This window comes from Tasmannia lanceolata, unplaced genomic scaffold (assembly GCF_043159265.1).
Source record: "Tasmannia lanceolata isolate RefF3 unplaced genomic scaffold, GAP_Taslan_0.1 ptg000020l, whole genome shotgun sequence".
NCBI classification, from domain to species: Eukaryota; Viridiplantae; Streptophyta; class Magnoliopsida; order Canellales; family Winteraceae; genus Tasmannia; species Tasmannia lanceolata.
The window spans coordinates 6,621,262-6,647,257 of record NW_027518697.1 but is presented as its reverse complement, the minus strand read 5'-3'; the positions used below and the strand labels follow the sequence as shown (position 1 = coordinate 6,647,257).

The following is a 25,996-nucleotide window of genomic DNA, read 5'->3' as shown; positions in this document are numbered from 1 at the left end:
CATAAAGTCTAGGAAAATGGAGATTAGGTGGAAAATGAAGAGAAGAGGTGAAGATAGGGAGCAAATGCATATGCACCCAACAAGCATGGATTAATATGCGGTAGAGCAGCACCACATGGGTAGTATAAGGATTTGTCATTTGGCATAAGGATAGGGTAAAAGAAAGAAAAAAACAAGTTATAGTAAAAATCTTTTGTTTTATTTCTTTTTTTTCGAGATTTACTAGTGACTTTCGCTTGAGAGAACAAGATGAAATAAATGAATAAGACAAATCTGCTGAAAAGTGGGCCCATGTGGGCTGTTCTCTCATGCAAAAGTCAGCCGCGAAATGCCTTTAAGCGAAATTTCCTAACAGAAAGTTAGTTGAAAAGACGTGGATAAGAACCATCCAAAGCAAAAGAAGATGCTCTTGTCGATTTGTGTAGGTGAAAAAGCAAAGTATCCAATGCAGAGGGGCAGATGGGGGCATCAGTACGTGTGGTGAAAGGAGAACCCAAATGGCAAATGGGACCTGATGCTTCTTACATTACCCTCTCTGTTTGGTAGATTCACCCCTTCTCTCTTTTACACCTCTCTAGCAAGTAGTTACAGACTTTTACCATACCTAAATAGCTATCAACTGCCGCTAGAAAATGTTTATGTTAAGAGAGAGGGAGTGTGGTGTCATTCCCCCCTTTTCTTCCCCGAGCCACCCCTTTAGTGTATTCTAAACGTACATGGCCTAAACACGGCAAGTCACACTTTAATCTGCTTTATGGATTTGTAGCTATATTTTATTCTTTACTTTGCAATATAGATAGGCTAAACTTCTTCTTCATTTTTTCTTTCTCTAATAATAATAAAACTCCTCATAGTTCAGAAAATCAAGGTCACTTGGTTGCTTTCATAGTTACCAAGTTGGAATTCAACAATAATTCGGTGATCCAATTGTTAGGAAATTAGTAAATGAAATCAAGATAATGCCTCAGTAGTTTTTCTATTTAAAAAATTGCATTTTATATATTGTTCATGGGAAATGATATTTTCACACCTCCAGTTCTAACATTATTCTTTAAGTTTTAAAGGCAAAGAATTACGGTAAAGGGGGTGAATTTATTCTCTCCCATTGTTTATACATGTTTCTGTAATACTAGCAAAAATGGATTGCCCAACTTTTTAAAGCAACTGTTTGGAATGTAGTATTCGTGAAGAGGAAAATGATTGTGAGCTTGAAACTCATATAGCTTATATGAGCTTGAGGGCCCAAACACATGTGGGCCCACATTGTTAGGATGATCCAAAGCATTCATTTGAAAGGCCCTTATATAGATAGTGTGTACAAAAAATCAGCTCCATAGGATCATCCTAACCCATCCAAAAGTGGAGGGCAAAATGGACAGACACCGTTTGCCACAAATCTGTCCATTTTTGCCCTCCGCTTTTGGAAGGGTTAGGATGATCCAATGGAGCTAATTTTTGATACACACCCTATCTATGATGGGGCCTTGCAAATGAATGGTTTGGATCACCGCAAAAAATGTGGCACCCATGTGTTTGGGCCCTCAAGCTCATATAAGCTATATGAGCTTCAAGCTCACAATCATTTTCCTCATTCGTGAATTAGTTATGTATGTTTCCTTGACTTGCAAGAGTTAGTTTTGATTCCCACCGTTGGTTTTTTTAATCATTTTCTTTAGGGAAATGATATCAGCGCTACAATGATTTTATAAGATGCGCGACTCATCTTGTCGTGCAGCATTTAAAAGGCTGTCAGAAGAATATTACAGTTCTCAAAAAAGCTCTTTCAAGCTCTCTAAATAGTAAATGACAAGATACTTTCGCGTATCTTATTAAAACATAAGAGTGCTGAAATCATTTCCCTCTTTATTCGCCAAAATAATGGAATTCTTTGGAGAGACTCAGAGCCTACAGATTTTTGGGATAGAATAGGAAGCCTTGCCGACATTCCATAAGCTTAGAAAAGAAAAGCAAATGTTCCCAATTTTTTATTTGGATTGCAGGATTTTTTTTCAAAAAGTTTAGAAAAGAAAAAGGTTTTCAGAATTTCTTGTTTTTCTATTGTCTGATTACACGGCAGAAAAGCCGCTAATATTGGCACTACCATGTTTTCATTATTGCACAAAGTCGGCTTATCTTTAATTATTTAAACAGCTGCCAAAGGTTAACTGAAACCAATTAAAAAAAAAAGAAGGAAAAAACAAGATGGGTTTGTGCAGTTATCAAAACATGGTAGTGGCACTATCACTAGCCTTATAAAACCGAACAAGAAATGATTTTTCTTCAACCCAAACAAGTCCTAAATTGACGGTAAGGAAATAAAAGATAAGGCTTTAATTTATAAAGAAAACCTCTATAAATTAGAAGGATAGAATCGTCCAAAAGTTGTGAATTTTGATCCATGGCCAACTAGGGCTGCAACTCGGGTCGGGCGGGTCGGGTTGGGTCGGGTTTTTTTTCGGAAAATCCACGATTCCCAAACCTGGCCCTACCCATGATAAATCTCGGGTCGGGTCGAGTTTTTTCACGTTGACGCAAATTTTTAAGGAAAATTCTTGTTTGGCAAGGCAACTCAACTCATACAAGCAGAAATTACACTCACATTACACTTGAATCAAACAATGATGTAATTGCACTCACATCACACTTGAATCAAACAATGCTGTAATCAAACAATGTTGTAATTACAATCAAACAATGCTGAATCAAACACTTGAATCAACTCAACTCATAGAAGCAGAAATTACACTCCCATACAGTAACAGTGGGTGCGTGGCTTTTCACTTTTAACTTTGGGATAATTACATTTACACCCCCTCTAGTTTCTGACACATCCACTTCCACCCCTATAGTTTAAAACGTGACAAATACACCCCTGTAGTTTCAATTTGTTTAAGGTTTGCCCCCTCAGCTGAAGGTTCGTCCATAGATTGAAGGGTTAGGATGATCCGATGGAGCTGATTTTTTGGGCACACCATATCTATGTCAGGACCCATCAAATGAACGCTTTGGATCATCCAAATAATGTGGGCCCCTACCCGAATCCAAACACTACCAAAAAATCATCCAAATAATGTGGGCCCACATTGTTTGGATGATCCAAAGCGTTCATTTGATGGGTCCTGACATAGTTAGGGTGTGCCAAAAGAATCAGCTCCATCGGATCATCCTAACCCTTCAATCTATGGACGAACCTTCAGCTGAGGGGGCCTACCTTAAACAAATTGAAACTACAAGGGTGTATTTGTCACGTTTTAACCTATAGGGGTGGAAGTGGATGTGTCAGAAACTAGAGGGGGTGTAAATGTAATTATCCCTTTAACTTTTAACTAACAATAGAAAAAAATGTACATACTATAACTTATGTAACTCGGGTCGGGTCGGGTCGGGCCCCTTCAAACCCGGCTCGACCCGAGATTCATGCGGGCTTTTGAATGCTGAACCCGGCTCGACCCGAAACCCATGAAACCTGAACCCGACCCAGGCTATTTTCGGGTCGGGTCGATGCGGGTCGGGTTTTACCCGGCTCGAGTTGCAGCCCTAGAGGGCAAACCATGGCAAGGCCTAGGAAATAAATGATTTGGACATTATGCAAGAACAACAATTTGGGTATTCTCACTCATTGGGAAAATGCTTAGATTAAAGAGGGGCTGTATTTATCAACTCAAGAGTCAAGAGTAACTTTTAACTTTGACACAGACACATACACATACAGAGCTATTTAAAGTAAAACTCTCAATCACCCTCTTAAAACAAAGGTTCTGTATCTCTGAAAGCCCACCACCATTTATGCTTCGTCCCTCCTACATTTCTGAAAAAGAGAGAGTATAGTGAGTGAGAGGGCTTCTGAAATGAAGCAACTGAGTCTGGTTTTCTTTGTGCTCTTGTTAATCCAACAACAAAACCTTCTGAGTGTTGGAGCAGATAGTGGTTTCATCAGAACCAAAGGACTCCATTTTATATTGAATGGCAGTCCTTATTTTGCAAATGGCTTCAATGCATATTGGTTAATGTATATAGCTTCAGACCCATCTCAGAGAAGCAAAGTTTCATCAGCATTTCAAGAAGCCTCTTCACATGGGCTTACAGTAGCAAGAACTTGGGCCTTCAGTGATGGTGGATATGGAGCTTTACAGTACTCTCCAGGATCATATAATGAACAAATGTTTAAGGTCTCACTAACCCATTTTCTATTTTTGCTTCTTTTGTCATATAATGTCTTGATTTGGTTGCTGATTTGATTTTTTTTTAACAGGGGTTGGATTTTGTAATATCTGAGGCAAAAAGATATGGCATTAGGCTGATCTTTAGCATGGTGAATAACTATGACAGCTTTGGAGGGAAAAAGCAGTATGTTGATTGGGCTAGGAATCAAGGGCAGTACTTGAGTTCAGATGATGATTTCTTTAGCAACCCTGTTGTTAAGGGATATTATAAGAACCATGTGAAGGTAAGAAACAGAATGCAACTATTATTTAGTATTTTTCATGATTTCAATTGTTTTCTTGGGCTTATCTGTTCTTGATATGAGTTTTCCTTGGGTTTTATTTTTTGGTAAAAGATAATTTTTTGCTCTTCATTTGGGATTAATGCTTTTTTTTTTTTCATAAGCCAAAGGATACTATTAAAATCATAATCAGGTGAAAATATAAAATTTCAAATCATGTTGTGTAGATTTTTCATTATGCTGTTTTGATATATATTGTTAATAGTATCATTTCTGGGAAGAATGGTGTTCTATCTCTGTATTTCTATCTTTTTTTCCTATTTCATGATGGTGTTTTCCCCCCTTTGTTTTAAAGGCTGTCCTCACAAGATTTAATAGCATGACTGGAGTTGCTTACAAGGATGACCCAACAATCTTTGCTTGGGAACTTATGAATGAACCCAGATGCACTTCTGATCCATCAGGAAGAACCATACAGGTATAAAACTCTTTTTTCCCCTTATTTTAATTTTGGTACATTAGTTGATTTACTTTTGCTCCTATTTTTCTACTTTTTACTGCTAGGCCAGGACAGCTCAAGAGCGTCTTGATTGCAGGAAATGCTAAAGTTTTTCTTAGTGTTATTATTACTTTTGAACAGCATAGTCCCTGCTGTTCCCTGCTGACTTTTAGCTCTTTTTTTCTGGGGGATATTGCAAATTACTCTGTTTTTAAATAGGAATCAATACAACAGACAGACCCCCATTCCTTGAAATTTTGTCAATTGAGAGCATCGGTGGATCATTAATAAGCATCCATGCCTAGTTATTTCTAACATTTCACTGATTTTTCTTGAAAAGTATACAGTTTTACAAAAGGCTCTTAAAATACTGTTCCATTTTGGTAATAAAATGGTGGATCAAAATGACAAATATACCTTTATGTAAGGGCTAGATTTTCATCACCACTAACACTGCCACTAGCAACCAAATGAGACCAACACCGACCAGAGTTTCTCCAATCAGCCAATTCAGGCGTCGGAGAATTGTTCAGCCAGCAAAAAGTTGTAGATTTTGGATTTGTCTTTTGGTGGCCCATGGGCCTGTTAAAGTATAAAAGATGAGATAACGCCATCTTCAACGGCTTAAGCTTTTGGAGTAATTGGTTGTTTCACATGGTATCAGAGCCAAAAGTCCTAGAGTTCAAAACTTCTTGATATTAAAAATCAACGTGTAGGCCAACCCAAAAGAGGGGCCACATGTAGGCCAACTCTAAAAAGAGGGGCCATACGTGAGTATAAAAGATTAGATAACGCCGTCTCCAACGGCTTAAGCTTTTGGAGTAACTGGCTGTTTCACAGGGCCATCACGGGCCACCTTTCGTCAGTTGAACTCTCCTCCAATGCCTTGTTGGCCAGATGCTCCAGTTTATGTGGGTCTTGCCTGTCCATAGCAGATTGATAGCCTTTCATTTTAAAGCTACCCTTGCAATTAGGGATTTTTTTTGTTTTTATGATTTTGTTGGAATCTGATTTTTGGCACTCTTTCTTGTCTCAGTGTATTCCTGTTCCCAGGACCCTGTTCGTTTTAGATTGTGACAACCGATTGTTAGCCCCTAACATTTCTCGTCTTAAAATATGTTTCAATTAATCACTGAGGCCATGTTTGGCAGCAATGAATATTTCTTTCCTGGATTATTAGTTTATCCAGTGATGAGAGAGGCCCAAGGAAGGTGAGAGACAGAGAGAATTGAGACATTGAGACAGCATGAGTGAGGGGAAAGAAAAACTCTACTCAAAATTGAGTTTTATTTTTTTCCTATTTTTTCAGCCACTTCACTAAAATCATTTTTTCCTTCTAGATTAAGAAAGATTGATTTTTTTTTTCAAAAGATTTAATAACAACAGTTTTGGAGCAATACATAAGGCATTTTTTGTCCCAAAAAAAGGTTTGTAAAATCATTTTTTTGCCTTCTCATATAAAACAATTGAAGTTTTCATAGAAGAAAACAAAAGCTGTTGGGTAAAAACATTTTGCTTATAGAGTAATACTCGAATGGCATATTTCTCAAGAAAAATTGTCTAAGTTAAGAAGTAGCCATTGAAGAAAATTTTAACATAAGTAGTACTTGGGGCTTTTTGACAATATTTTTCAAGTTATTCCATTTGGCCGTTGTACGATTTTCAAGACTAATGGGGATATACTTTGCAAATTGCAATTTATTGGGAAAAATCCCTTTTCTATTGTTCTTTACCCTGCCAGACACTCTAATGTAAAGTACTAGATCATGTGTACGTGTACAAAGATCTAAAACAGGCCCCATCATGAATGACCTTAGCCTCTAGCCACATATTTACATGGGTTCCCTTTAAACTGTGCCAATGGTGGCATTATTAATAGGTGCCACATGATCTGGCCTTGGCATATTGAATGCAGGCTTTGAAAACTCTTACGTGCATGAAAATATAGAGGTTCATTTAAGTAACTATTCTTGGCATTAATGTTGTGTGTGGCAGTCTTTTGTGTAGTTCTTGCTAAAATTCTCTTCATTGCTGCTTTTTATAGGCTTGGATCACGGAAATGGCCGCTTATGTGAAGTCCATAGACAGTAATCACTTACTGGAAGCTGGTTTGGAAGGATTTTATGGAGAATCGTCGCCTCAAAGGAAGCAATTCAATCCAGGTTTTCAAGTAGGAACAGATTTCATCTCAAACAATCAGATCTCGGGCATCGATTTTGTCACAGTTCATTCATATCCAGACCAATGGTAACACTCTAACCAAACAACATGAAGAATAGCTCAATTTAGAAATTTTAGGAAATCTTCTTAGTATTTAAGCTTAAGCTTTTGGGGTAATTGGTTGTTTCACATGGTATCAGAGTTATTGCCTCACAGCAGGTCCTGTGTTCAAAACCCAACAGCTCCTTGATATTAAAATCCACGTGTAGGGCCAATCCAAAAGAGAGGCCACATGTGTCACGTGTACGCTCAACCCAGAAAAAAAGAGGGGGGCCACACGTGAGGGGGAGTGTTGAAGTATAAATGATTAAATAACACCAACTCTAACAGCTTCAGCTTTTGGAGTAATTGGTTGTTTCATAGGGGAGATTTTCAAGTACTTGATTGTGTTTTTCTGCCTTTTAAGCTATAATTCAAACTATAACAGAAATCCCCTTTTATTCCTTGATCAGGCTATCCAGTTCAAATGATCAAGCCCAACTTTCTTTCTTGGAAAATTGGCTCAGTGTCCACATCCAGGATGTGCAAAACACGCTCAGAAAGCCATTACTCTTAGCTGAGTTTGGGAAATCTTCGAAAGATCCAGGCTTCAACAATTACCAGAGGGACATGGTGTTCAGTACAGTTTACAATAAAATCTTTTCATCAGCAAGAAGTGGCGGTGCGGCTGCCGGTGGACTGTTCTGGCAACTTTTGACTGAAGGGATGGACAACTTTAGAGATGGTTATGAGATTATTTTGAGTGAGAACCCCTCAATGGCTAGTATGATTTCTCAAGAGTCTCATAAGCTTTATCACCTTGGGAAGATGTATGCCAGGCTAAGAAATATTGAGAAATTGAAGAGAGCAAAGGGCATTCGCCAAGCCCAATGGTTGGCCAGGAAGAATGGAAAAAATGTGGGAAATTGAAAGATGAAAGCTCTTAGATGAACTTACAGCTAGAAATGTATAATCATAGTAGTTTGATATATGTGTTTTGGGTTTGATTAATGTCGAGGAAGCAGTCTCTTTGAGATGAGATGTTCATCCAAGAGAAGGATTATGTGGTTTTCTAATATTAGTCTAAGAAATACAGTGGTTGTTTTGGTTGATAAGTTGGTGGAGTTTTTGTAAAATTATACCCTTGCTTCTTTGTTCTGTTTTGTTATGCTATTTAAATGACAAATTTACATTTGTGTTATTCAACCAGAGGATCAATATTTAGGGTTTAACCACTAAATGGAAGCTACTTTGTGAAGGTAAGAGGCTTTGTTTACTATGTGCAGAATGATGGAAGAAATACAATTAATGCATGGGAGTCTTCAGAGAAGCGTAACAACCTCTCTCTGTGAGTTTTCATAGAGAAGAGTAAACATATCCCAATTCTCAAATAAGTTTCCTGAACCTCATATAGGTCTCTCTCCTCACTACATGTATTTAAGTGCCCCTTGCTAGAACTAGAATTCAAGGCAAAAAACTGATATAATTAACCCTACTTTGGCTTGAATTCTGTTGAGAAAATCCGCCTGGCAAACCTGTTCCAATCATGCATGCACAAATAAACGGAAAAAGTAAAAGTAAACACAAGCCACAAGATAGACACCAAGATTTACATGGTTCTGCAAGATGCCAACATCCATGGGCGAGAACATGATCTTTCACTATGAGAAAAACAACATACAAGATTACAATGGATTAAACCCACAAACCCGCAACACTTTCCTTGCCCTCTCACCCATGATCGTACACAAGAGAAACCCAAGAGAAAACATAACAGAAAAATCCATGAGAGAACCCGGTAGAGAATCCTCTCTCTCTCTGAAAACCCAAGAGAGTACCCTCCCTCCTCTTTCTCTCTCCTTCTCTCTCTCTCTCTCCCTCTTCCCTTGAGGTAGCCGACACACCCAAGCCTTGAGCCGCCCACTCGATCCCTTTTATAGCTAGGTTTTCGAAAACCCAGAGCTGTACCTTACTATTTTGGTGTCTCACCAAAATAAGAAACTAAACTTGGGAAATAAGACACTTTCCCAACAAATTCTATCAAGCTTTTAGAGTTCCTCATCAATTGTCTTATCCAATAAACCCCTTAGGATGTTCCAATCAACTTATAAAATGTTGGTCCAGTCCAAACAGTGCTTAAACCCATGTACAACATCATATTATCATGTGACTTTCGGGAGTCCTTGTTTTCACTCGATCAATATGTTTCTTTTCCCTAGGCAATTTTACTGATGCCGAGTTTGTTTCTTGGGAAATGTCTCATTTCTTCACTCATTAAAAACTTTTTTCCTTGCTACAATTTTTAATCATTAACTGCTTATGTTTGGATCTCCTGTCAAATTTTCTTAATACCCCAACTTTAATTGTGCCTTTTGTTATTTGTTACTTCGACATCCAAAACTGAGAGTTTTCCTCTACTTAGTCTTATTTATCTCATTCATCTTAGAAAGTTTATGAATCCACAATGTAATGTTCAGAAAAGCATGATGTCTACCTCTTCCACCTGCAAAGATGGTGATGGTTCAACTCCACTTGTACAAAGTCATGCATACTCTATAATCACATATTGTATAGCCCCATCACCATATGCAATAAAAATAAGCATGGCATGAATACTAGTATAACAACCAAATATCTTGAGATATAACTAATCTAACAAGTTTACCAGACTATACCTTTTCTTCCTAAAGAGTAGAAAGGCTCTTCTCAGAATACATTTCTTTGCAAATTTAATTTCCACCTTTCATCCACTTGAGATTCGAAGCTTTGCATAGTTCTAGAGAGGTGAAATTTAGAGATGCACCATGTTAATATAGCTGTGGGTTTAGTTGAATATCTTTATTAAAGAAACTGTCCATATAAATCTGTTGGATTGTTTTAAGGGCTGATGCAGCTGTTCTTGCTCTTGCCAGATCTCAGTCACTGTAGGTTTGCTTAATTTCAGTTTTTCACCTTACTAAAACAAAATAGATGGAATTGATATCTGCATTCCCTTATTTCAATAATTACACTCCACTCCTTTGTACTTCTTAAAGAAGTGTTGCAATCTTCGAGATGCTGCTAACAGCCAATCAGAGAAGTGGTTAGTAAAGTGTAGGCCTGTAGGGTGTCATTATCAAAATAAGGAAGTGCCAACATCATTTCCCTCAAGAAAAGGCCTTTGATTTAATCTGTCCCACCACATTACTGTTTAGACAATGACACATACTTCATTAAACACTTCTTTAACCGGCTGTTGATAGTTTTTTGGGTAATGCCAAATGCCTTTAAGGAGTCGTTACAGAAGTGCAAAATGAAGAAAGAAGTGTATTAAAACAAGGGCGTGTGGATATGATTTCTGTAATATAAACCAAGACAGGTTATAGTGGGAGTAAGTTGTAGTAGAACTTTCACTTTCAAAGATCCAATTGCTTGAAATTAATGCCACAAGCACTCTTTCTTACCAATCAAAGCCAAGAGCTTCAACATGGTCTGAAAGATTGCCACTGAACTTATATACAGAGAGAAAAGCATACAGCCCTTCAATTTATTCAGGAACACATTAGGCTTTTCTAGCATAAGGAAAGAAAGAACTAATTTACATACAAGATTTAGATGCTAGTTTCTTCTACTTGAGCTAAGTATCCCAAAAACAGTTCATCTAACTTCTTAAATACGAAAACATGCTAAGCCATTTGTACGATGATATTTTGATATGGATGGACAATACTTTCTAACGGATTAGCAGCTTTCTGAACATGCTTTGATGAGCATATGGTCATCGGCCTTGATAGTGACAACTTCATCTTCAACAAGAAGAGAATTGGCGTAAGATATCAGCCAGTTCTATATGACAGTCCCATCCTTGATTGTTGAGTTCTTCAGTATAACGGTGATCCCTGATCGAATATAGAACCCTTCTTCTGGCCTATCTGCTTCTTGAACATCCTAAGAAGTTAAGCATTCAAATCAGTGAAAGGGTATAGATATTTACATTTTATAATTCATGCCATTATTCTTCCAAGAAAGCTTCTAAATGAGTTTAAATGACAACAAACAGCTGTACTTACATCTTTATTTTTTATGATAACGCTCTTCCCTATCTTAGCATTCTTGTCAATGATGCAATTCCTTGAACAACATAGAGAGAATTATCAGTAACTTGTTATGATCTGTTTCATGTATTATTCTTAAAATAATGTGATCCAAATCTCACCTGATCTTGGTATTTTGTCCTACACCAATGGGAACCTTCCCCTCTGCAAGTAGAGCTGCTATTTCAGCTTCAGTTTGATAATAGTCTGATCCCATCATCATGCTATCCTGAAAAGAAGACAAGCATATGTTATATATTATTAAGTATATTATATTACTAATAATGTACTTTATATTATAAACTATATGATATTAAATTAGTGTATTTGAAGGGAAAGTCAAAGTTTTGAGACTTGTGCAAGTTCCCTCCATTAATTTGAAGGGAAAAATCAAAGTCTTGAGAGTTGTGCAAGTTCCCTCCATCTTTTTCATTTTGGAATCTTTTCAATTGTTTTGGTGGGAATTATTTGAAATTGTTGAATCCCACTTGTAGATCTGGGATTCAAACCCCTTCACTCCTTCATCTATAAATAGGAGATGGTTTCACTCATCTCATTCAAGTTCTACTTTCTTTGGAGCTCTTTCTCTTTGAGAGAGCACCACAAAAGAACTTCAAGTTTAATAATAATAATAATATATATATATATATATATATATATATATATAGAGAGAGAGAGAGAGAGAGAGAGAGAGAGAGAGAGAGAGAAAGAGAGAGAGAGAAGAAGAAGAACAAAGGAAGGAAGAAGAAGAATAAGAAATAGAAAGACGGTTAGGCCTAACGGCTATAACGGTCGTTTTAAACAATTTTAATTTTAATTGCCGAAACAGTTAACTGTTAAACGACTATTGTTAGAATATGTGACATCTCACCAATAGGTTAGATTAGGCAACTATGGTTTGATTATGTAGAATAAAATCACATCTTCCAAGATTTGATTTGGATTAATTGGGGAAGATTATGCAGAGAGGCTAGATTAGGCATTGAGATTATCTTCTCATATCTTGTGAAATCTCTTTCCATAAATCTTGTGATACTAGTTTCTATGTTTATCCTCTTGAGTGTTCTATATAAACACTCATTAGGCTTGATTGTAAGATAAGCAAAGATTAGAGGAAATCTTCAATATTTAACATGGTATCAAAGCCACCGATCTTGGAGTGACCACAAGACAAATAGCTGCTCTCTCCGGCGGACGGCCGATCTAGCCGTCCGTCCAGCCACCATTGCTCCCACATTCTCTTTCTCAAATTAACACCACTAGTAGTGCCTTCCTTACCAGCTTCATTAGTTTCAATCTCCTTGCATCCTTAGCATAATTCCTTAGCATTCTTGTTCAATCTCCTTGCATTCTTTTCCCATCTAATTTTCAAGACTTTCTTGGTTGCCTTCAATAACCCCTCATCTTCTTGAATGCGCCCCTCTCATCATCTTGTGCCAATTACACGGTCTCCATATTTTGCTGTCAACACCTTCACAAAAAAAAAGAAAAAAGGGATTTGCATTTTCAAAACACATATTTGATATTTGCACACTTTTTCCCAATATCCAATTTTTCGTCGATAATTGTTGCCACCATTCCTAGCCGCTATTTGTCGCTTTCTCTTCTATTTCTTTCCTCTCTTTCTTTATATTTTTGTCTTTCGCCTATTTCGGTTGAGGTACCTCTTTGTGGTGCGTACCTGAAATAGGAGCTCTACTCAGTTGAGGGGCCTCTCTCCTTGAGGTTTGTGCCTGAGAGAGCAATTTCTCTCTTTCATAAGGATTGGTATCTCAAGCTGACCTGTGAAGTCTGCCCATTGAGGCTTTCTTTTGCCCATAGAGGCCATTTCTTGCCCATTCTGGCACTGATCCATTGTGACCCATTTTCAGAAGGTTCGATATTCTAATCGGCCTAATGACTCGCCCATTCAGGCTTGAGTCCAATCCAGTTCATTGAAGCTTTTTGCGGCTCACCTTTTTAATGCGACACATTCTTCAACAACATGCGGCCATCATCCATCATCTTCAATAATATTGGCAACATACATCAAGCAGACATCAATCGTGACAACGTGCAACAAAGTTGGCAAATTTTTACATTTTTTTGGGGATATTCATTGTAAGCAAACGTATATCGATTTTCAATCCATGTACGTTTGAGGGGGCATGTTAGAATATGTGAGATCTCACCAATAGGTTAGATTAGGCAACTATGGTTTGATTAGGTAGAATAAAATCACATCTTCCAAGATTTGATTTGGATTAATTGGGGAAGATTATGCAGGGAGGCTAGATTAGGTATTGAGATTATCTTCTCATATCTTGTGAAATCTCTTTCCATAAATCTTGTGATACTAGTTTCTATGTTTATCCTCTGGAGTGTTCTATATAAACACTCATTAGGCTTGATTGTAAGATAAGCAAAGATTAGTGGAAATCTTCAATATTTAACAGCTATAAACGAAGAGTTGTGCCTCTTCTTTAGAGGGTGCAAGTCTCTTCGGAAAAGGGTGTTCTTTGCATCGATTCTGAGTCTCTTCAAAAGGGTGTCTTTGCACCTATTCGAAGTCTTTAAAAATAACTAGATTCGAGTTTATTAAAATCTTCTTCTTCTGGAATTTCTTCTATCTTTCATACTAGTTTTAAAAGTTTTTCTGAGTGGGTTATGATTCGTGAGAATACAAGAAGTGCAGTCATGTTAAAATTCTTAGTGTTGGGCATTGTATCATGGAGATAGAATTTCAAGAGTCAATCTACATCTATACGTGGGAAATTACTATCTTAAAGATAGCTTCCTGGAAGTGCCTTGCCCAACTATTTATACTGTTATGTTTTCTGCATTATGTTCTTATTATTTTCTACAACAGCAAAAACTCAACTCAACTCAACAAAGCCTTTGTCCCAAACTAGTTGGGGTCGGCCAAATGAATCCTTTAGAAAAAAATTATCAAGAAGGTAAAAGGAATCTATCCGGCTCTAATCCTGGTTCTAGTTGGGTTCTTCTACGTGGATCATTTTCTTCCACTCTATCCTATCCAAGGTCATGTTCTCTGTTATGTTCCTAGCTATCAAGTCTTTCCTCACTGTTTCTACCCAAGTTGTTTTCGGTTTGCCCCTACCTCTTTTTACTCCATCAATTTCGCATGAGTCGCCTCTTCTCTCCGGAGCATCTAAAGGCCTACGTTGGATATGTCCAAACCATCTTAAGCGGTGCTCTCTCATCTTCTCCTCAATTGGAGCCACCCCCACCTTTTTACGAATGTCTTCATTTTTAATTCTATCTAGTCTTGTGTGGCCGCACATCTATCTAAGCATTCGCATCTCCGCTACACTCATCTTATGAACATGCTGCTTCTTGGTGGCCCAACATTCTGAGCCATACAGCATGGCTGGCCTCACAGCTGTCTTACAAACACCGCCTATGTTTTTCACAGCCTGTCCCAAGCCAGGATAAAGGAGGAGGGTTGGCGTCAGGTTGGCAGCTGACCGAAAAACTTTGCCACTCTTCTATTAAATGAATCTTATAGAAAAGCAGACAAGCATATTCCCATATAAAGAAAATCATTTCAAATAGATGTTCATATAGTCGGAGCCCACCTTCTTGTGTTTGAGAAAGTGGTGTGTGTGTGTGTGCGCACACGCGAGTATGCTAGTTCACATATCTTCTACCAATACAATTCTTAATATATCTTGTACCAAAATATCTAGTATCTGCCTATTAAAATACGTTTGTTAGCATTATACGCGTAATCATTTGTTGCCACTTGCCAAGTGAGTTTAAGTTAGAACATCTAGTTAGGTGCTTGCATCTTCCATTAGATTCAACATCTCATCAAAGTGGGGCCTGCTGCTGAAAAAACTGAACCCAACACTCTATTGGGCTTCCTCATATTAGCATGTATCCCACTCACTCAAGATTTACTTACAATTTTAGATTCAAAGAAAGAACCTACTGAACTCAGGAGGAACTTCTATATATCATAAAGCTCAAGAGGAACTTCAGAGAGAGAAGTATTACCATTAAATGAGAACTTTAATTACTCTTCTCTTATAGCTTAAGTAACCCATACAAAACTTCACTTAACAAATAACTATTGGTGACACACAGGAGAAACCGAATGTTAAGCTTTATTTCTGAACTTCTACATAGATGTTATATACAATGAGAACATTAAATGAAACATGCACTCATATGCACCTTCAACACATGCACTGTGTATAGAACCCAACCTCACTACAGTGAAGGGGGAAAATATAATTTCAAATTTGATGTCTCTCGATTCTAAATATGCAATGACTAAAAACTATATCCCCTCCGTTCTTCATGATATAATTATGAATATAAGTCATTTGTGTTCTATTTACTTATTTTCATTTCAATGTGCATGTTGTTGGAAGTTTATTAATGTACATGTTGGATTTGTTACAACAATCGAGTGGTTTCATTGGTGGATTTTAGTGGTCAAGAATGGTTTTCTGTAGCTTCTAGAAATTTGCAGATATGACGTTTCAAAGAAAAGAAAGGTTTGATTAAAAGAGAAGAAAGAGATGGATTCTCACAATCTACAGTGCCTCACCTTAAGCTCTACACCATATTCTAAACGGGAGCGGATACCCACAATAGAATGTTGAACGCTACATTCCCGTAAGAAGCATCCATGGGAGACTATTGCATTTTGAATCTGCATGATTAGACCAAATATCATGAGTGTAAAAAATGAAATGGAACAAACTCGCCCCAAATATATCAGCAGCATACCCGGCATTTTTCTACTTTGCTCGGTGGCAAGAATCGAGGAGACGTAAAGAAAGGTGTCATTGGGTCATAAAACTGAAATTTTGGAGGCTGCATAAAAAGAAACATTCATGAGTTTGAAAAAAGTCAGCCCTGTATTCCAGAAGGAAAACTTTGCCCCAAATAATCATGGAACTAAATACAGGTTGATGGCATTATATGAAAAATTGAAAAGTTTTCTCGTGCCTTAACTGAAATGTGAAATACCAGTGAGAAGAGGAGTATCTGGATTAATTTCATTGAGATATACACATAAATATCTATCATGGATGTTAGGGGTTTAAAAAAATAAGTATACCTAATGTAAATTACATATTAGCAACATACTCTATTACAATAATACCAACCTCATCTGTGAGGGCCAAGTTGGCATCAAAGAATGATTTGATTGTTCCAATGTCCTCCCAGTAGTCATTAAATAAATATGCCTGCCAAGATATGAGATTCAACAATTTCATCAGTCTCACTATCCCCTCTCCATTGTACAATTACACATACTTAGTATCTAGAATGTGTGATGGATAGAGTAGGATATACATGTATTAAGGATAAGTTCTTTCTTTACAAGGGAAGATATGGCCGGTTTAGAACACAGCATCACAAAACCATTCCTTGTTATATACATGAATATATTGTTTTAATGGGAAGCAGATGAACAACAAGGAGGCAGTGTTCTCTCCCACCTGGACATTGTGCTCCTTAACAGCTGAAGGAATGATTTCTGATCCAAAGTCATTGGATGTTGGATACCTCCACCTTGAAGTATAATGAAATAACAAATAAAAAATATGTTGTTTTCAATTAAAAAAAGGGAAATGATATCAACAGAATCGTACTTTAATAATTGCAAAAATGCAGCTTGTCTTTTCCTTTTTTAATTGGTTTGTAAGAGCTTTTTGGGAACTGTAATAACCCTTGAGGCCTTGACAGTTCTTTAAATAATAAAAGACAAGATGGGTCATTGAAATTATCAAAACATGGTTGTGCTGATATCACTTCCCTTAAAAAAAACTAAAGAAACTGTTGCACTATCAAGTGGGATTGCACTTACCTCAAGAGCTTTAGTAGAGTATCTGTTCTAAAGACATATACTCCCATAGATGCAATGTAGGGGGATTTTGTGGCTTCTTGCCGAGACAATCCTAGAAGAGTGGTGTCAACTTTCTGCAAACCATCAATCGAGATTTCTCGTTAGATAAAAAGCAATTCAACAACCGCTAGAACTAGACAATAAGAATAGTTATTATCCACCACTGCCAGGAAACAGAGTAGATTCTTCGAACAAAATGGAATAAAATGCAAAACAAAAATAAGCAAGGGAAACCATGGTATGGCACAAAATTTGCATACCATGGATTGAAGATCGGCACCCTTGGGTTTCTCAGAGAAGTGGATGATGCGACCGGTATCATCTATCTTCATCAATCCATAATCAGAGGCACGACTGCCAGATAATAGAACAATTCAGATTCAGAATGCATTTTCAAGAACCATAAGAAAAGTAATTTGCATTTTATAGATCGAATGTATATATTTGCAAAGTTCATTAAAGAGAAAGGCTTTTGCCTGAGCTGGATGAGCAAAGACTAGAGCCAAGCCATGTCAAACAATGAAGATGCAACCGTTCATCCACGCAGTTTGCCTACTGAAAAATAAAGAACCACGATTTTGTCTCTAGTCTTTCTAGAATACTAGCATGAGTGCATTTGTGATGTATAAATATCATTTTGTTTTACCTGTCATCCATGGGTACACATGAAACTGTAATGTCAGCACCCGTGTCAATGTGCTTCTGCAAACACATCAATACCAGCAAGCAAAATCCACAAATATAAGAGAAGTATCAGCTAAAATTTTAGTGAAGGTTGAGAGAATAACCAATTAACTAGCTCCTATGTACCTGCAAAAAGTCCATGTAATCCATTCGATAAAGATGATCGCCAGACAAGATTAGTATATGTTCGATTTTCTTATTCTTGGCATCCTACATGAATCAATGGACGAAATGCATTAGACATCATTTTAAGACTGATTGAGTAGAGATAAGTGCATACGTGCATGAGATCTATCACATTTAATCCATTTTTAGAAAACATTGTACAAGTTAATTGATATTCCCACCTCAAATACCCAGATGAATTGTCTCACTGCGTCTGCTGTGCCCTGGAACCACTTCATTCCAGCTTCACCAGGTGTCTGAGTGGCTGCCAAGACCTGTTCGGTGAATGAAATCAAATTCACATTCGTCAAGAACAAAAGGAACTTGCCGTAGAACTGTTTAAGAAGATAATGATCAAATGAAAAATATGCTGACTAAGTTAAAGATCCACGTAACAAGGACACGCTTTTAATGAAGAATTACCATGTCAAAAATGTGCTGATGCACACACTGAACACACGTCACATCGACATGGCTTATTGAGTACAAAACCTGAGTGTATCTTTATGTAGTTACTTTTTTTGAGTGGCAAAAATTTATTGAGGAGCAAAGTTCAGCGACAGATGATCAAAACAAGCCAAAGAGGCGAAAAAACAAGAAAACAGAGCTAAAAACAGCAAACAAAGATCAAGGAGGAAGATAATCACAAGTCTCAAACTCCAGCCTAGCCACCCCAGATTTGGCCTGTTGGACACCTCAGTATTAGTCGAGCACCACCACACATGCTAAAAAATATGCGGTGTACCCTTTGACCCAATCCAACACCTTCTCAATCGCATCCACAAACCTCTAGGGATAGCTAATCCCATCTCTTACCCAACGAATAATGTTAAGGGAGTCTCCTTCCACGATGAGAGTCAAGGAAACATTAACACCAGGGCTTCTCTCTCGTTAGAGTCCTTCATGCAAGTCGGACGAGAGTGGGCCCACTAAGCTTCCTTCTCCACACTATTCAGCAAATCCCCTATGCCAGCAGGACTAGGGTCCCCCAAGCTAGAACCGTCGAAGTTCAGTTTGAGATGACCAAGTGGTGGAGGAGACCATCCCGTAGAAGGTTAATCAACTTTATCTTAATCAAACGAACCTCATCCCAGGAATGCCAAATAGAGGACTCTAAAATGCCTCAGAAATCAGGAAGCACTGCCGCCCAAAGAGCACACGTCTCGTTATGTGGTTACTTGTGTATTTTGTTTCTCTTTATCTAAATACATTTTTATATATTTCACCCTTGGATATTTAAAAAATATATATTATTTCACGCTTGGATGAACTAATATTCATACAAGAGTGATGATCTTGTTGGACATGCATCCAACTGTCAATATGGACGGTCTGATCATTGATCCAGAACATTTTACAGGTTTGAGCAAATCTTCCATGGGCCAGGCCCAAAAGCCTTTCTCATTGGACAATCCTAACCACCTGACTAATGGCATGGAGGTGGGGGTTAGGAACAAAATGAACGGCGGTCCAAATTCAACAGGCAAATTACTTATGATCAAACCATTATGATCATCAGAATGAGTGATCCTTTATACATCTTTCAGTATATCATATAACTGTATGGATGTTTCTAACATTGCCATGTTTGACAGCATGTGTGTTGTCTGGAACCAGCACAACTGTGTCGAAGTTACACAGAAAAGAACAATGAAGTTAGACATTATACAGTCATGAAATTATTCAGAGATATGCTTTACAGTTACCTCCCTTAAAGCAGGGTCTGATGTTTTGCATCTAAGTTGAATAGTAAGAGAACAATAAAAGTAACTATAATACTCGTGGAATTTATACTGGGATAAGCATATAGATACTAGAGTTGACTGTCTTAATTCAATCTCTGAACCAGAGTTCATACCTCTACAAATCCATCCCCAAAGTTGACACCATTCCCAAAATTATATGCACGAGCAAGGTGGCGATTGAGGGAAGCTGAGTTGAACTGGGTCATGATAAATATCTTGTTTATGCCGCTGTTGATGCAATTGCTCATTGGAATATCGATAAGCCTATAGCATCCACCAATGGGAACCTAAATGTGACATCATATCATGTTAAAATGTAATCCAAATATTTGAATATCGAGGATGATGATAAAAACAATATAAAACATTTTTCAGCAGATTTCACAAATATATCTTTCAAAAAAGGAAGGGGAGGAGGAGAGCAGATGGCACAAATATCAATCATGGTGTTTCTCAAGTCATAATCAACCACACAAGCAGTCAAGCAATTCAAAGTCAAAACATGACAGTCCTATCTGAAATTCCAACAATTTTTTACCAAAACTTCTCAATTTCCAGTTACTTTGCCTAATAAAATCCTAAAGACGCAGAGCTGAGAAGACACAGATTTTCTAAAATATATAACATCAATTGTAAGAACATAATTACAAACAAAAAGATTCTAAATACATGAATTCTTTGAGGGCATTCAGATCCAATCCCAACTACAACCGGCACTGGCACCAACTATAAGAGGCACCCATCTCAGGAACACTGGCTCTAGAAATTGTTATGATACCAACATTTAGCAGATATTAAATCAGTACGAAGGGAAACATCTATAAATTGGATTATATGATTTCTTACAGCAGGCTTGGCTCTTCTGCTGGTGAGGGGAAAAAGACGAGTCCCAGCGCCTCCACCCAATATGATCGAAGCCACGCTTTTTGGGTCTACTTGTTGCCTCTCAAACATGGGTGCCTCAAATGTCTGAAATGCAAAAACTTGAGGTGAAAAAAAGGCTACTATCAGGTTAGAGGAAAAAAGGAAAACAACAAGCCAAGCACATCAGAAGTGAATTATGAAGAAATTGAACCCACTACATATTTTTAAAATTCAAGCTATCAAAGTATCTGCATTATAGTGAATTGTCAAATTAAGATACATTCAACACCATAGTCAATTACTGAATAACAAAGGAAACAGGAAACTAAAACTTTGTTGAGTTGGGTGTCTTGAATTCAACCCGGTTAGGTCCGAAAAATGTGCGCGACCCAAGACGACCCAACCCGCTATTTAAGTGAGTTCGACCCAGTTCGGATAAGCTTGTTTTGACCCACTTTGTATAAGGGGTATTAGGGCTTATTTCACATACTAGGTTTTTGAAGAGGGTTGAGAGCTTAGGAAGGGCTTGAAGGGTGTACTAGGGACTCTGAGTGGGCTTGGTGAGAGATACCGCTTTTCTCTTGTAATCTCCAGTTTCTATAGTGGGTTTTGTGTCTTAGTGTGTTTGCTTATGTTTGCCTGTTTCGCTTTGTTTTGACATTGAAATTACAGGTTGCTACTGAGGGGTTTTTGACTTGCATAGAAGGCTTTAAACAAGACTTGGTAAGAAACAAATAGAGACAGTGAAGATCACTGAAGGCTGCAACTGATATGAGATTTACAAGAAGGAAATGAGTGTTAGGAAGGAAATTGCTTACCAGAGTCTCTTTGTTGATGTCTGAGGTAAGAGCAGAATAAGTAACACTAGCTTTACCACTTCTCAAACTCTTCCCCAACTTGTTACTCCAAGCCTTGTTTTTCAAGCTCCCTCTAATTCTATCCCCCCAGAACCCATTATCTCCACTCTTAATACTTCCTTTTTTAACTTGCACCAAATGAGGAGTGGCATTAAAGATTACGTTGCAAGAATCCATCAAAGTTGATAGAAGGCCACAAATATAAAACCCAAATGATGAAAACTCACAAAGAAAATCCAAAAGTCAACACCAAACAAAAACAAATTTCACAATGAGAAGAATTGAACCCAAATTCCAGAACCCAAACGATGGAACCTCACAAAGAAACTCGATCAACACAAATTTCACAATGAGAAGGCTTGAACCCAAATTCCAGAAAGCTTTTAGCACCGACCACAAAAAACGAAAAGAGCTTTCTCTCTCTTATAAGTTCTTACTTTCAGTCAGGTAGGAAAGTCCAAAACTCTGGTCCCAAAAAGGTTGAAAATTTTGGGAGATGATGTGGTGGTTGGTTTATTGGCATGTGAACTCTCACGAGAAATCCTGCCACATTATTCATTTTATTATGGGGGACTTGGTAGGGACACTCCAGAAGGCAGTTCGCTGGCCCGCAGTTGCATCAGAGAGCAGCCGCATAGGTCCACTTTTCAACAGATTTTGTCTTATTCATTTAATTCATCTGAAATTTGCAAGAAAGTTCTCCGCCAGAGACGAAGCAGGAAAGCATGAGCTTATTTCCTCCAAAGTAAAGGGAAATGATGCATTCGGCCCTCCTTTTTAACTTGGGACAACCCCCTCTAGTGTAAAAAAAGTAGTTATACCATGGTTTAAAATTTCGACCGAAATCCGAAATTTCGGTTACCGGTGGGGACCAAAACCGGAATTTTCCGAAATTCTATTTTTCGCCCTTTATGAAATTTCGGACCGAAATTCCAAAATTTTGTAACACTTTTCTTTTTTAATAAATAATGTCATTAAACCGAAATTTCGGACCGAAATTACCGAAATCCGAAATTTCGGATACCGGTGGGAACCGAAACCGAAAATTTCCGAAATTCCATTTTTCGCCCTTTACCAAATTTGGGCCGAAATTTCTGTTTAATGACATTATTTATTAAAAAAAAAAGTGTTACAAAATTTCGGAATTTCGGTCCGAAATTTCGGTTTTTGGTGGGGTCCGAAACGGTTACCGAAACCGAAAATTTTAAACCACGGTTACCGAAACTGTAACCATGGTTTAAAATTTAATCCGCAATTTCGGTTACCGGGGTGGGGACCGAAACCGGAATTTTCCGAAATTCCATTCTTCGCCCTTTACCAAATTTCGGACCAAAAATTCGGTTTAATGACATTATTTATTTAAAAAAAAGTGTTACAAAATTTCGGAATTTCGGTCCGAAATTTCAAAATTTGGAACCAAATTACCAAGGACCGAAATTTCGGTTTTTGGTGGGGTCCGAAACGGTTACCGAAACCGAAATTTTAAACCTTGGTTATAACCATGGTTTAAAATTTCGACCGAAATCCAAAATTTCGGATACCGGTGGGGACCGAAACTGAAAATTTCCGAAATTCCATTTTTCGCCCTTTACCAAATTTCGGATTTCGGTAATTTCGGTTTAATGACATTATTTATTAAAAAAAAAAAGTGTTACAAAATTTCGGCCGAAATTTCAAAATTTGGAATCAAATTACCAAATTTCGGCGAAATCCAAACTTTAGGTTTTTGGTGGGGTCCGAAACGGTTACCGAAACCGAAATTTTAAACCTTGGTTTCCATGGTTTTAAATTTCGACCGAAATCTGAAATTTCAGACCATTTAAAGGGAAATGATGCATTCGGCCCTCCTTTTTAACTCAGGGCAACCCCCTCTAGTGTAAAAAAGTAGTTATAACCATGGTTTTAAATTTCGACCGAAATCCAAAATTTTGGAGCAAAATGACCGACACCGAAATGCATCAAGACTGAAATGGTCATTTATTTCGGCCGGAATTTCGGTCGAAATTTTGGTTTTTCCGAAATTTGACCCAAAAAATATTTTTTTAATATTAATTTAATATTTCACCGAAATTTCGACCGAAATTACCGAAATTTAATATTGAATAAATATTAGTTTCGGGTCAAGTACCAGATTTCGACCGAAATTTCGAAATTTCACATTCCGAAATCGGTACCGAAACTGAAATTTTAAACCTTGGTTATAACCATGGTTTAAAATTTCGACCAAAATTTTGGATACTGGTGGGGACCGAAACCGAAAATTTCCGAAATTGAATTTTTCGCCATTTACAAAATTTCGGTTTAAAGACATTATTTATTAAAAAAAAAAAAAAGTGTTACAAAATTTAGGCCGAAATTTGGGTCCGGAATTTGGAACCAAGTTACCAAATTTCGGTTTTTGGTGGGGTCCGAAACGGTTACCGAAACCGAAATTTTAAACCTTGGTTATAACTTATAAATACACTATAGGTGGCTGTCCCAAGCATGGTTTAAAATTTCGACCGAAATCCAAAATTTCGGATACCGGTGGGGACCGAAACCGGAATTTTCCGAAATTCCATTTTTCGCCCTTTACCTAATTTCGGTCCGAAATTTCGGTTTAATGACATTATTTATTAAAAAAAAAAGTGTTACAAAAATTTTGGCGAAATCCAAAATTTCGGTTTTTGGTGGGATCCGAAACGGTTACCGAAACCGAAATTTTAAACCTTGGTCCCAAGTAAGAAAAGGGCAAATATATTACTTCCCATATGGATATACATCGGAGTTTTGCCATGGTGGGTGGCACACTCCGTAGGATAATCCAAATCGTTCATTTCTTGGGCCACAAAGTAAATACATTGTGACCTACCAACAAAAATTTCCATAGGATGATCCTAGCCATTGGATCTATAGAAGTTTCCATAATGTACAGCCCCTCCATAGATGGAGGGTTAGAATCATCTCCGAGGTTCTATTTGTTTCTTCCACAAAGTCTTGGCACTACCATATTTTGATCATAGTTTTAAATTTTGACCGAAATCCAAAATTTCGGACTGAAATTTCGGATTTCGGTGGAGACCGACACCGAAATGCATCAAAACCGAAACATTTATTTCGGCCGAAATTTCGGAATTTCGGCAAAAAATATGTTTTTTTTAATATTAATTTAATATTACACTGAAATTTCGACCGAAATTTAATAAATTTAATATTGAATAAAATATTAGTTTCGGGTCAAGTACAAGATTTTGACCGCAATTTCAAAATTTCACGGTTCGAAACCGGTACCGAAACCGAAATTTTAAACCTTGATTTTGACAAGCGTACTAACTCGTCTCATTGTATTTAAACCATGGTTTAAAATTTCGGTTTAGGTAACTGTTTCGGACCCACCGAAAACTGGAATTTCGGCGAAATCCGAAATTTCATAATTTGGTTTGAAATTCCGGACCGAAATTCCGAAATTTTGTTAACACTTTTTAAAAATAAATAAATAATGGCATTTAATCGAAATTTCGGACCGAAATTACTGAAATGGTATAGACTAATCGTTTGGAGGTTAAGTGATTGGGCCCACCCACATGGCATTTCCGTTATATAGACCAATCATCTGTAAGATTAACTGATTGGGCCCCACCCACATGGCATCAGCTTGATATAGACTAACTTTGTGTTCTCCAACGCTTCACATTTTTCGCTTTCTAGAGTAGGCGAAACAGAATTGTACACAGAGACCCCACGAATCTGGCTCCGTTTTGACAAATCATGGTCTTGATCATAAAAATGTCAAGTGGGTGGGCCCCATCAAGTCAGAAGTGCATCTCAAATAGATTAAAACATGATTAGTGAAATTTAATTAAGTTTGCCGTAATAATCTCAAAATAATTGAGGAATTTGAGGCTACACTTATTGACCCACGAATTATGGCCCTACGAATTATGGCCCTGCTAATGAGGGGAGCGAATGCGTACTGTAGGGGGAGTGAAAATATCATTGCCATAGCTTAATCTTTTGGAGTAAATGGTTGTTTCATGTTAAATAAAGGTCTCTAGTAAATGATTTTTTTCATGTGTAATCAAATAATTGAGAAACAGAGAATTCTGAAAAACTTGACGCACCGATGAGATTGCGTCATGTGTGCAATTTTGGTCTCGCCAAAAAATCGTAAGTGACGTGAGCATACCTTAGGTTTAGAAAAATCAAGAAAAAGTAATTTTTTAGGGCAATGATATTCAAAGTCCGTGCCCTCTTTTTTTTGGGTTCGCTATACACGTAGATTTTTAATATCAATGAGTGGTTGATTTTTGAGCCCGTGGGTGAGGCGATAGCTCCGATAAGATTACAAGGGAAACTCACTTTGAATATGTCATGAACATGTGATTTTCCTTTAAAAGTTGTCATCCATCAACAGCAGAAAAATGTGATTGGATTATCTCTTTTTGATTGATGTTTGTAGAAAAGTCACAAATCATTCATGTCCTTTGAGACCTTCTTCTACTTCTCTGAAAGGGATGGGTTATTGGTTAAAGAATCTACAATATTTTGACCCTTTTTTTCTTTTAACAACCATTGATCTGGACCATCCCACTTGACGCACCCCCATTGGATTGCCCACTTG

At 37.5% G+C, this 25,996-nt stretch overlaps 2 protein-coding genes across 2 annotated transcripts; one reads left to right on the top strand and one right to left on the bottom strand.

Moving 5' to 3' along the window:
* Nucleotides 1-3,734: 3,734 nt before the first annotated feature.
* Nucleotides 3,735-8,348, top strand: MAN7 (Glycosyl hydrolase superfamily protein). Its single transcript, XM_077364463.1, has 5 exons — nucleotides 3,735-4,169; nucleotides 4,253-4,447; nucleotides 4,800-4,922; nucleotides 6,988-7,190; nucleotides 7,616-8,348. The coding sequence occupies exons 1-5, from the start codon at nucleotides 3,849-3,851 to the stop codon at nucleotides 8,070-8,072; spliced, it is 1,299 nt and encodes a 432-aa protein (XP_077220578.1). The 5' UTR covers nucleotides 3,735-3,848; the 3' UTR covers nucleotides 8,073-8,348.
* A 2,294-nt stretch (nucleotides 8,349-10,642) lies between these two features.
* Nucleotides 10,643-21,912, bottom strand: LOC143854721 (glucose-1-phosphate adenylyltransferase large subunit 1-like). The gene is made up of 15 exons (XM_077364820.1): nucleotides 21,358-21,912; nucleotides 20,522-20,644; nucleotides 19,789-19,962; nucleotides 18,113-18,205; nucleotides 17,892-17,975; nucleotides 17,728-17,783; nucleotides 17,342-17,435; nucleotides 17,043-17,155; nucleotides 16,675-16,747; nucleotides 16,339-16,419; nucleotides 15,956-16,042; nucleotides 15,774-15,878; nucleotides 11,338-11,444; nucleotides 11,192-11,252; nucleotides 10,643-11,069 (listed from the first exon to the last, which is right to left on the bottom strand). Exons 1-15 carry the CDS (start codon nucleotides 21,571-21,573, stop codon nucleotides 10,968-10,970), a joined length of 1,569 nt encoding a protein of 522 aa, XP_077220935.1. The 5' UTR covers nucleotides 21,574-21,912; the 3' UTR covers nucleotides 10,643-10,967.
* Nucleotides 21,913-25,996: the final 4,084 nt, after the last annotated feature.

What these genes read in the sequence shown, in the direction of transcription:
- MAN7 (XM_077364463.1), top strand. Translation starts at nt 3,849, where the DNA reads ATGAAGCAACTGAGTCTGGTTTTCTTTGTGCTCTTGTTAATCCAACAA. An exon ending in ATAATGAACAAATGTTTAAG is followed by an intron (nt 4,170 to 4,252) that starts GTCTCACTAACC and finishes TTTTTTTAACAG; the next exon opens with GGGTTGGATTTTGTAATATC. An exon ending in ATTATAAGAACCATGTGAAG is followed by an intron (nt 4,448 to 4,799) that starts GTAAGAAACAGA and finishes TTTGTTTTAAAG; the next exon opens with GCTGTCCTCACAAGATTTAA.
- LOC143854721 (XM_077364820.1), bottom strand. Translation starts at nt 21,573, where the DNA reads ATGGATTCTTGCAACGTAATCTTTAATGCCACTCCTCATTTGGTGCAA. An exon ending in ACATCAACAAAGAGACTCTG is followed by an intron (nt 20,645 to 21,357) that starts GTAAGCAATTTC and finishes TTTGCATTTCAG; the next exon opens with ACATTTGAGGCACCCATGTT. An exon ending in ATTACATGGACTTTTTGCAG is followed by an intron (nt 17,784 to 17,891) that starts GTACATAGGAGC and finishes ATGTGTTTGCAG; the next exon opens with AAGCACATTGACACGGGTGC.